This window comes from Brachyhypopomus gauderio, chromosome 17 (assembly GCF_052324685.1).
Source record: "Brachyhypopomus gauderio isolate BG-103 chromosome 17, BGAUD_0.2, whole genome shotgun sequence".
NCBI classification, from domain to species: Eukaryota; Metazoa; Chordata; class Actinopteri; order Gymnotiformes; family Hypopomidae; genus Brachyhypopomus; species Brachyhypopomus gauderio.
In genome coordinates, this window is record NC_135227.1 from 17,738,664 (window position 1) to 17,750,740 (window position 12,077).

Consider the following 12,077-nt stretch of genomic DNA (forward strand, 5'->3'; position numbering starts at 1 on the left):
ACTACTCAAACTCAGTGGTGTGCAGTCAGGCCCTTCTAACCCTTCAGAGAAGGGGCAATAAAGGTGTATGTAAAATTATATAAATATATATTTCATTAATAAAGTTAATTAATAAAAAAAAAATAAAGGATGTTATATTAACATGTTATAGCAGTGTTTTCTTTGCTACTGTAGGACATATACCTGACTGAGTGTGGATCTAACCAATCAAAACTGTTTATTAAAATGTCTTTATGGGCTTTCTCCTGCCTATGCCTGCGTGCCCCTTCTAATGATATTTTGAAGTATATTTATTACCGGTATGTGTCTACTAACAAAATCGCAGAAAACTCTAACCAATCAGATTGATGATTTCTACTAAGGGGGCGGGGCCCTCACACTAAGCACATGCTAATTTAGCTGGGTAGCTAACTTCAAATGGCGAATTCAAATGAGGGAGATATTGTGTTGTACCTAATTGAAAAGCATTTTTCAAGGCTACCATTCAACGAAAAACTCACAATAATTAAGCGAGGTAGGCCAATTCCACCTATTAGTCTGAATCAGAAAGGAAAACGTTATGTACATAGTTTCTGTCGAACTATGAGAGGTATTCCTGGCTAACGGCTAGCACGCAACGGCAGAAGCTGTTTTGCTGGGATTGTCTGGGACAAATTTATATGGTGCATGGAATCACAAGGGATTTGACAATTTGAGCTGTTTAACGAAGGCAGCCAAATTGCACCAAGAATCTGCTGTGCGTTGTGAAGTTGGTAGTCCATCGTTCTCTGGATCAGCAAAGAAGAAGAAGAGATGTTGAGGTGCACAATGCTGAAGTTAAGAAGAACAGAGATGTCCTAAAGAGTCTCATTGACTGCGTCTTTCGTGGGGGAAAACGAGCTGGCCTTCAGGGATCAGGACGAAAGTGTAAGCTCCAGCAGCAGAGGTCATTACCGTGAACTGACCCTGCTTGCGGAACGTGATGCTGACTTCAGCCATCACCTGGCCACCTCCACCTTCTTCGTTGGAACTTCCAACCGAATTCAGAACAATCTGATCGCTGCTGTTGCTGATACCATCACTGATGCAATGAAGTAGTTAAAATGCACCGTGGATTTCTGTCTTGGTAGATTTAGCAATGTGGCACAATTGCTGCGCTATGTCACCCAGAGTGGTGTTAAAGAGAGATTATTTCACTTTCATAACCTCCAAGAGGACAGAAGTGCTGCTACGATTGCAGAGCTGGCTTTAGCTTTCTTAGATGAAATGGACAGCAAAGCAGTCTTTTTCAGCACATCGTAGACAACCCCGTGCAGTTTGACCAAGACGCTGTGTGTTGTGCTGATGGATTTCTCACTCAACTCCAGAGCTTTGAGTTGAACTTTCTCCTGTCAACTTTCAGACGGATGTTCTCGTTTGCTGATGTTGCTGTCTTGCAGTCAAAAATCTTGATGTCCAGTTTTGCCTCTCAAGAATCGAGGACTGCTACAGCGTGATCGAGGGGGAAAGAGAGAACTTTGACAACATTTTCGATGAAACGGTGAATGACTGGGGTATGCCACATCACAGGAGAAAGCCAACGAGTGAGTTGCGGGAGCAGCTACACAACACCATCATCGACAACACTGCAGTACAGATCAGGAAAAGGTTTTCCATGCGACATCTTACATTTTCTTCAGAAGAACGGACTCATTGACTATACTTTTACATGTTTAATTGTAACCCCGTGTCAACAGCCTCAGTTGAACGGAGCTTCTCAGCTCTGAAGAGAGTAAAAGGGAAAGGGAATGGGTCTTTCTATGAGAAAGTCATCGACCATTTTCTGGCAAAGGAGCGGAGGGTGGACTTCATCTTCAAATAGGCCTAGCTGACTGAGTTTGGATATTTACTTATTTGACTGCCCTGGCAAACTGTATGCATACAAAATCCACAATGTGTTTGTTGAATGAATGGACTTGTAAGATTTGTTGATCGTTTTGGAACGATTTTCTCAGAAAATTAAGCTATGATAAACGGGAATGCCACTTTTTCGTCTATGCCACTTTTGTTTTTTTCCCCCATTTTTAGCTGCATTTGTGGGTTATTTGTATTTTGAAATCCATACTGTGATATATAGTATGATTTATGTGGTTTAATGTACAATAACAACGTGTGTGTGGGGTGGGGGGGGGGGGTGTTGTGTAGCTGATGGGGTACTCGGTGAACGCACAGCACGTCACTGCTCAAACTCAAATGACTAAACTCAAAAAGTAAATGAAATAGACAGACAGATAGATAAAAAATGTACTCAATATACATTCAAAAGACAAAACTGAAAGTTGCACAAATCTTTTTATTCCATTGCCTGCCCTGGAAGTATTGTCCAGTGTGCATCTTAAAAAAATTAAAAATACACAGTTCAATACACAATAAAAACTGAATGGCACAAGAGAATAAATACAATCTATAGACAAGACAGACAGAGTCAGTGCATAATCAAAATCTTGACCTGTACCAGTGCCACCTTCATGTAAAGTTCAGTACAATATTAAAACACTTAAACAGAACAACATAAAGAAAAACACTAAATAAATGCCCCCCACCCCTTTAACTTTTACTGTCAAGAGTAACAATCTGATTTGCAGTCCAAAGTGAACTAGTTAGAAAAAGGAAACATTCCTCTACAAAAAGAACTGATTACATTCAGAGTTCGGGAACCTTAAACACGTAAGCCCTGAACAGCACTATGCAAGAAAGAACACTTCGAATTTGTCCAAGTGCACAGCGTTTCAAATAGCCAACACGCTCACAAATGTTTCCTGTCCTCCAGAGGAACTTCAACCATCCGCCCCACGACCTTGTGGAGTTTTGAGCTGGTTCAAAAGTGGCGGGGGTCACCAGCCTGCGTACACCGGCTCAGCGCCACCTGGGATGACGTACAAACGGCCGGGCGGCCGGTCCTTCTGCAACAGAGGAGCACGTGAGATCGAGAGCTCGCTGTCTGCACCCCGTCGTCTCCGCACAACCAGCAGGATGACGATCAGGAGAACCACTGAGATCAGAGAGAGAGAGCAAAAGAGAGAGAGAGAGACAGAAGCACAAAGGTGTAAAACCGGACAAAAAAATCTGCCATATAAAATCTTGATTCTGCTGCATGATGGTTGATTGTTGCAACCAGTGTTATACGTTATCAACGTTATTATATGAGGTTATTGTAAAGAAATTCCTGATAATGTTCATACATCCTCCTCCAATGACGAGCAGAGCTATGGTGACAGGCGCAAGCTCACACGTGTCCCCAGCCTTCCTGAAGAAGGTCTCCATGCAGTAACCCGGAGCTGTGCTGCCCTCTGGACAGAAGGCATCACTGGGGCACTGGATGGGACTCACGTCTGGACTCTGGAACGAGGGGGAATGAAGGTCTGACTCAGATGTACATGCAGTTAGACCTTCAGATGGATTGTGCTACAATCAGTCAGATATCTAACGGCGTTAGCGCGTCACAAGTGCCCTGGAATTTCTGTATTAGATGTTAGGGGCCAGGTTGTTGTGACTACATACAGTATGAGAAACAACTCATATATGTGCTTGTGTGTGTGTGTGTGTGTGTGTGTGTGTGTGTGTGTGTGTGTGTGTGTGTGTATGAGCAGCAGAGTGGGAGTGTTTGGGTTTAATCCCGTACTGGGCAGTAATGGTTCTAAGAGCGTGTGTGTGTGTGTGTGTGTGTGTATGAGCAGAGTGGGAGTGTTTGGGTTTAATCTCATATTGGGCAGTAGTGGTTTTCTCAGAGTATGTGTGTGTGTGTGTGTGTGTGTGTGTGTGTGTGTGTGTGTGTGTGTGTGTGTGTGTGTGTGCATGAGCAAAGTGGGATTGTTTGGGTTTAATCTCATACTGGGCAGTAGTGGTTCTCAGAGTATGTGTGTGTGTGTGTGTGTGTGTGTGTGTGTATGAGCAGAGTGGGAGTGTTTGGGTTTAATCTCGTACTGGGCAGTAGTGGTTCTCAGGGCAAATGTCACAGTTCTCCTGACCCCAGCGGATCTGGTAGAAACCGCTGCTGCATATCTGACACATCGTCTGATGGGAGGGCTTGTGCATGCCTAACACACACACACACACACACACACACACACACACACAACATCCCACCGCATGTTCAGCATGGCAACAAATCAAACAGGCAAATGAGGAAGCGAAGACCCCACCACACACACGTGCGGTTCATGGTTCATGGTAACTACACAGGAAACTTCCATTGCATCACTTTTATATACTTTTATATAGGAAATTCTTTCTTTAGGAAATCCTGCAGATTACCAGACTTTCCACACATTACTTTTAAATGTTACACTAGTGAGCGTCAATCACATGTCCTGCTGTTGCGAAGACGTTCTCCAACACTGTGCCGGTAGTGCAAGTGGAGGCTTTCTTACAAACAGGGCTGACCTGAACTGATCTGAACTACACAGTAGGAGCGTTCAGATTACTTGTAGTAGTTGCACATTCTAATTAAATTTTATGTGGAAGTCACCTCACTAAAATGAACAGACTTCTCTGTCTGGAGCCGGACTAAAAGCAGTCATACACCCCACACTATATCACTAACATGGAATATGATTGGTTGGAATTCTGGGTTACCTGGGCGACAGGGGGAGCACTCTTTGGTGCCGACCTGCAGGGCTTCAGAACCAGCAGGACAGACTGGGCAGTGAACACAACTGGAGGAACTGTTGGACAAATCACAGTCCTAAACACTTAAACACAATCACAGTCCTGCCACTGTAACACAATCACAGTCTTAAACACAAACAATCACAGTCTTAAACACAAACACAATCACAATCCTAAACACTTAAACACAATCAGTCTTAAACACACAATCACAGTCCTAAACACTTAAACACAATCACAGTCCTGCCACTGTAACACAATCACAGTCCTAAACACAAACACAATCAGTCCTAAACACAAACACAATCACAGTCACAAACACAAACACAATCACAGTCCGTGCCACTGTAATACAATCACAGTCCTAAACACAATCACAATCCGTGCCACTGTAATACACTTAACAGCAGTGACTGAACATACTGTAATGTTATACTACGTCACCTTATATCAGTCAAACCACTACAACAAATGCCACATATAATTATACAGATAGTTGTACCTAATTGATAATGCCGAGAGGAAATCTGTGCGCACACATTTCTAAAGGAAAACATATGAATCAAAGCTGTACCGGGACAGTGGCTGGTTTTAAAACATCCCAGGATAAGAGGTGTGTAAGGTTGCTTTAGTGGTACTGTAGCACTGTAGTTATCGGCTCTCATGAATTAAAAAAATTCACCTGCATAGGTATTACATCTTATAAGCACATTGAATAGTAATTTAAAAGAAAAAGTTTTTAAAGCATGTGATTTGGAATAAGTCTTCATCACAATCTGCCTTTTAGAAATGTGAAGGATCCCGGAAGGACTGAACACACACACACACACACACACACACACAAATATATATATAAATAAACAGCAAAGCACAGCAGCACAGTGAAACCTACTTGCAATACGTGCCTTCTGGACATGCTCTACACAAGGTAGCATTCTGCCCAGACATGTAAAAGCCTGGAATAACAACACAGAGACGCATGACGATGTGCTGGCTTCACTCTTCATGAATCACAACTGTGCACTGTTAAACTGTGAGATTACACACACGGTTTTAGTCATCACGTCTCATGTTACTACATCATGAGGGAATTCATTAGGGGAGTCGCTTTTTGTTCAGTGAGGAACTCAACACTCACCCGGCACACACTCCTGACAGGAGGAGGAACCGGTTTGGTTGCTGTAGGACCCAGGAGGACACGGCAGGCAGACGGGACTGCCCATGTGGCTGTGGGGAGAGGGGGGAGAGGAGGGCTTGAGCTGCAGGATGGGGCTTGTTGGACCGGCCAGCCGGCGGCTACTCACCTGCTGTAGAAGCCAGACGGGCAGGGCAGACAGGCCTGCTGGCCCGCTAGTGTCTGATAGGAGCCCAGGGAGCAGAGCAGACAGGCCCCAGACGACACACAAAGACCTCCGTCTGGACAGCACGAACACAACAAGGTCTCTGGCGGAGGAAGAGAACGTGTGGCGTGGTCATGCACTGCGTCTGGTAGGCTTCCGTACACTTTATAGTATATGAACCGAAAAGACAGGTAGCACTTTGAAGGAATTCGTATATGTGGATATATTCATATATATTATAAAGGTTGATTCCTTTATAATTGTGTTATATGATGGTTGACAGATTTACACCTGAGGATTATGGTTAATGAATGAATGAATGAATGAATGAATGAATGTTCAACTTATATAGCGCCTTTCTATATACCCAAGGACGCTTTACAATTTTAACACGGATACAACTCGTACACAACCAATCACAATCTTAAGGACGTAAGATTTAAGTTCTTCTATAACTCTTGTTTTTGGAACGTCTCTAGCTGTGCCATGGTGTGTGTGTGGATGCAGGCTCCATGGCCAGGAGGTGATGGGCCCTGAGCTGCTCCAGCTCTGATGCTGAATCTCCACCCTCGCTCAGTCCCTCCTCCACCTCAAGTTTGATTTCACTGCTGTGCTGTTAGAATGGCTGCCTGAGATTAGACTAGCGCCCTTTTCCTGGTTAATAAAAACACAATCTTAAGTTTCTCCACACGCTCAAATAAACATTGATCATCAAAGGCTCAACACAATCTTTTAATGTCTCACCGAAACAAATGAAAACCAAACACAGACCACTTCACTGAGTCACTAAGCACTTGCCTGTTCACTTACAACCACATTTACCGTCTGCTCTTCCATTCTAGTCTGGGCATTCGCTTCATATCATTAAACTAAAGCACTTCTTAAGCCACAGAATGCTGCAGAATGCCATACATGTACATTTGATTGTAAATAGCCCGACCTTCCCACTGTGGGACTACACCACCCACCGTTATTGGAGTAGGAGCCCGGAGCACAAGCTGCACAGGTGGATGTGTTGAGGGTGGAGCAATCAGGAACAGTGGTGCTGACGGGAGAGGTGGAGGTCACATCCTGTGTGACTGTGGTGACTGTCAGAGCAGGGATGAGAGTGGTTTGGGTCCTCACTATTCCTACACACACACACACACACACACACACACACACACACACACACACACACACACACACACACACACACACACACACACACACACACACACACACAATGAACAATTATTCAGTAAATGATAACAGCATGCTGCTAATGTAGTTTACAAGAAGGGTAGTGTGGTTTTCACTGCGTTATATTGGTCTCAGTGTGTTGGTCTGGCTTGGTCTCAACATTTCCTGTTGTGTCTGATATCCAGAGTTTTTAATGCCCATTATTTATTCCAAACACATTGAGGTTACATAGACTAATTCAGATTTAGGAATAACTCCAAATGTTTGGGTTCTTGGGTTCTAGATCAATGTCTCAACAATTTGTCATGTGCCCTAGCATGAATTACAGCTTGACAACAGCATCTCATGTCGACGTATTGGTTGCTGTCATGGCGTCCCACTCTTCTTGAAGGGCCCTCGGTTCTTTGAGGTTCTAGGGTACAGAGCTACAAGCCTCTACACAGCCACTCAGCTGATCCAATAGGTTTTCTATAGGATCCAGGTCCAGAGAAAGTGCAGACCACTCCTGCAGCCGTTCCCTAATGAAGCAAACTCAATAAGCTGGAGCACTGTCGACCCTGAAGATGAAATTAGGCCCATGTTGTTCATGCAGAGGCACGATGACGAATTAATGATGTTATTGAAGTAGCATGGGCTTATCACAAAGTGTAGGGCAGTTCTGACTAGACATTGTAACACCACCAGCAACACCACCACCATCATCACCAAAGGCTCGTCTGGTGACAACAGTGGCTGATTCATAGCTCTCTCCTGGACGTCTCCGACATCGTTGCGCTCTCTTGGACGTCTCCAACATCGTAGCGCTCTCCTTGACGTCTCCAACATCATAGTGCTCTACTGGACATCTCCAACAGCATAGTGCTCTCCTTGAAGTCTCCAACATCATTGGCGTCCATCATTTCTGCTCAGGATGAATCGACTTCCATCAGTGAACAACACTGAGGCCCACTGGTCCCTCGTCCAACATAAATGCTCCCTGGCCCATGTAAGATGATGACGCCTGTGTCTGGTGGGGCAGTCATGGCCTGGCGGTTAGGGAACAGGTCTTGTGACCGGAGGGTCGTGGGTTCGATTCCCAGACCTGAGGCCATGACTGAGGTGTCCTTGAGCAAGGCACCTAACCCCAACTGCTCCCCGGGCGCCGGGCTAGAGCTGCCCACCGCTCTGGGCATGTGTGATCCACAGCCCCTTAGTAATCACTAGTGTGTGTGTGTGTGTGTGTGTGTGTTCTGACTGCACAGATGGGTTAAAAGCGGAGGACAAATTTCAATTGAGGTGTAAAAATCACAATTGACAAAATATGTCACATTTACACATTTACATTTGGTCAGGTACCCTTGCAGGTCATCCAGCATGCAGAACACTCTGATGTAAACAGTTTTGAATGGTCTGTTGATCTATTGAACTGTTAGCAGTTGTCTTGGTCTCATGAAGTCAAAATGTAAAAAGCATGTTCAGGAGGACTGTTTAAATACCAATTCTAATTAAACCAGGAAATATATTGGTAGATTCATGTGCCAAACACCTGTTGTGAATTTTGCCATTAAGCTCCTTTTAGAGAACATTAAGTTGTGCAAACAGTACTGAAACACTGAACAGTTGGACCTGTGCATTCAAAAGTTTAGAGAAGGTCACATTAAATTCACCTGTAAAGGTAAAAGTTCAATTTCACCCGAAAGCCCAATGTTTTTGCCCACCTTTTTGTGAGTAGTGTAAACTATTGTAAACAACAAATCTAAACAACTAAACAACAAATCTAAACAAGTAATATTAACAACTAATCTAAAGTGCACCAGGACAGTAACTAAGATGCTGAAATATAAATCAGCCAGTGAAGATAATTATAGTAACAGAATGAAATGAGAAATTAATCGAATGCATTTTTATTGTAGGTTGAGTCAATACAGGCCTTTCAGACCCAAACAGCAACATCTTGTTTAGGTTATGATTGAATCTTTCATTCTGGTGAGCGGTTATGGACATTGTTATTATATTATAATTATGAACTGTAATATTATAGGAGAAATCGTCACATTTTAATCTTCTCCTTGTATGGTTTTTAATCAGACTGCACTGTTAATAAGAGGGAGGTGTTGGTAGTCAGCACAGGAACAGACTCCTCATTGTAAGTGTAATCACTTGCGGCATGCTGCCTTAAAGAGAACATCCACTTCAGACATGCAGTTATTCGGAGAGACTGGTCATGTGATCTCACCAAGCTGTAACGGTTCCCTTCTTTAAAGATGTGACTGGAAAATTTGAAGGCAACTTCAACATTGTGAAATATACATTTGCTTACATTCAAGGAAGTACGTCTTCCTCAAATGTAACAAATCACACCTAAACAAAAGCACACTTAAGTATAGGATTTCCGTCAACTTAAAGTCCTAAACCATTTTTTATCTGAACTCCTTCCTTCTTTTGATAATAGTTCCCACATGTGGCATGACACCCTAACAGAGTTATACTGTCATTTCACACACCACCTCTTAGACGTACTGAATAGACATGCGCACTACCTTTACAGTATTAAAACAACACAACACGTAAAGTGAGAAAAAAACGGACCCCATGCAAATTATCTCTTTATGTTATGAGCATATCCTGCGTGGTAATGATCTACTGGATCAACAACAAATGAAAACCTCGCTACTGTACTTACCTAACAAGCAAGCGACGGCCACAACAGCATACACTCCCAGGTTGTCCATGTTCCTGTGATTCGTTAAAGAGTCACACCAGATCATATGGGATGAATCTCATTCCTGTACCCTGTATGTGCCCACACAGCACCTACATGGCAGTAGTGAAGTGCCCGCCAGGCTCCACTCACCCCCCCTGTTGGGCTCATCGGTCACGTGACTAACACACCATCATGTGACTTTGATCGCTGTAGAAAAACGCGCACAGGAATGTTTTGAAGGCGTCTAAGAAAACTAAAATTAACGGCCACAAACTGTATGCTGCTTGGAGGGTATAAAAACGTGATGAATACATTTTAAGGGCGAAAACGTTGGACTATGTTTACATCTGCAGAGTACCGATGGGAAAAAAACACCGATTTTTTAACTTTAAGCGATAGAACTGACCCTTATCGTGCTGCGCATGCGCGGACATTAGGGCTACATTCACACCAACTGGTAGAACTGGTTTAAATTTGGAATGCATGTAAGCAACATGAAATTTAAAAATACATATTTTCCAAATCAGTTTTGGATCACCTGTCTTGACGGTTCAGACACATGGCAATAACATCAATCAATCAATCAATTGATTGGCAATAACATCTTATCTGATATCGGATCACAGTTCTTTATTGTGTCTGTTTTTTGTTTGTTTGCATCTGTAAACTCTGTTTAGAGACCACTGTCCACATTCAGTCCCCATGTTAACATCTGCCACAAGTCCCTCTACAGAAGAGTCTGCAGTACCTTCTCTGACAGCATCTACGCAATTAGCATCTATTCCTGCCTTCTTCTCAATACCCAACAAACCTGGCTAACCTCAATCAAAAATAAGCTTTATGATGAACCCCCGAGTCACTATTATTTATTATTAAATGTATCTCCTGTAAGGGGTACGATCTCTCCAAATCTACACATATAACGGATGTGTTATAATAATAATAAATAATGATATAATTCACACAATGCTAAAATGTTTTCAATTTCAGTTTTATTTTAACTATTACATATAGTGTAACAGTAATTAAGAGAATATGTAATCATATGAAGAAACATACATATCACATATGTATATATTTTCACCCTTATGCAATTGACAGTAATGTATAACAGAGATGTAAATAACAGCATACCATGAAAAATCAAGTTAACATTTGAAAGAACATGTCCATCAAACAATATAATTCCTAGTCTAAAATGTGGCATAGCCTATGGAAAAAATCCCATAATATCTTTCCAGGCTCCTTTTGAGTACAAGTCCATTCATATGATGAGTTCATACCAATCATACGTAGTGATATTGAAGTCATTTCCACTTGCTGCAGTTTTTGTCATTGGTAGCTTGGGTAGGTTTTTGTCCAATCAGAAGCCATGACATGGCCCTGCTTTGCATCTACAGGGCAATATCCAGACATTGGGCCCTTTTGGTAAGACCTTTCTAGGTCTTCAGCACATGCCAGGACTTCTTATCCTAATGTTTATAAAGTCCACACCCCAAAATGGAAAATATGATATTGATTCATGGTAAATAAATGTTGCTTGCAAGAAGCAGCCGGTGGTTATTTCAGAGATGTTTCGTTCAGAGGTGTTTTGCTCAGAGGTGTTTCGTTCAGAGGTGGTTACTTCACCATGTAAATGTGGCTTTGTTCCAATTGTTTGGCTTTTAGTACAAGTCAGCAGGTGAATTTGGACAATATAATAGTGTGACAGGACTTTAAATATTACACCTCTGCTTCTATAGCTAATCCGCTATTTCGGACCTCTATTATCTTTTAAGTGTATATTTGGCTTCTGCTCTGTCCTGATGTTTATTTTTCTAAAAGGTCGTTTGGTAAAGGAACCCGTCAGTGGCATCTGTTTTGGGGTCAGCATCTGGGTGATTTCATTCAAAGTTATTGATAAACTAACAACAGGATGATTGATGAAATGACTCTTACACCTCTTAACAGAGCCTTATTCTTGCTGCATATGTAAAAATGATAGTCTTTTGTCATCGTTATGTCAGTATTTTACTTTGCATGTCCAAAATTCGTGAGACGGAGTCTAGATGTAGATCATGCACCCAATTATGCATGCAGCTTCAGCCCAGAACCGTTGTATATACTTTGATATATTGATTTACTTGTAACTTGTGTAAGGCGTTGAGATTGGGGTGGAGTGATTCTATTGAGTGTCAACCTGCCATCAGGCATTAGTTCTCTTTAGTGTTCACTGCTTCAGTGCTAGTGACGGAAGAGGTGACAGC

The 12,077-nt window shown here is 42.5% G+C and overlaps 1 protein-coding gene across 1 annotated transcript; it reads right to left on the reverse strand.

The window, feature by feature from the left end:
* Positions 1-2,291: 2,291 nt before the first annotated feature.
* On the reverse strand, positions 2,292-9,989 carry LOC143480843 (uncharacterized). Its single transcript, XM_076978705.1, has 9 exons — positions 9,811-9,989; positions 6,935-7,096; positions 5,931-6,069; positions 5,765-5,853; positions 5,519-5,582; positions 4,594-4,682; positions 3,943-4,055; positions 3,201-3,357; positions 2,292-3,010 (listed from the first exon to the last, which is right to left on the reverse strand). The coding sequence occupies exons 1-9, from the start codon at positions 9,893-9,895 to the stop codon at positions 2,853-2,855; spliced, it is 1,056 nt and encodes a 351-aa protein (XP_076834820.1). The 5' UTR covers positions 9,896-9,989; the 3' UTR covers positions 2,292-2,852.
* Between the last annotated feature and the right edge of the window lie 2,088 nt (positions 9,990-12,077).

Excerpts from the sequence above, each read along its gene's own strand:
- LOC143480843 (XM_076978705.1), bottom strand. The coding sequence starts at position 9,895 with ATGATCTGGTGTGACTCTTTAACGAATCACAGGAACATGGACAACCTG. Across the intron at positions 6,070-6,934 it reads GGGCTCCTACTCCAATAACG|AGACCTTGTTGTGTTCGTGC; the intron begins GTGGGTGGTGTA and ends TTCCTCCGCCAG. Across the intron at positions 3,358-3,942 it reads CTGAGAACCACTACTGCCCA|AGTCCAGACGTGAGTCCCAT; the intron begins GTACGAGATTAA and ends CCCTCGTTCCAG.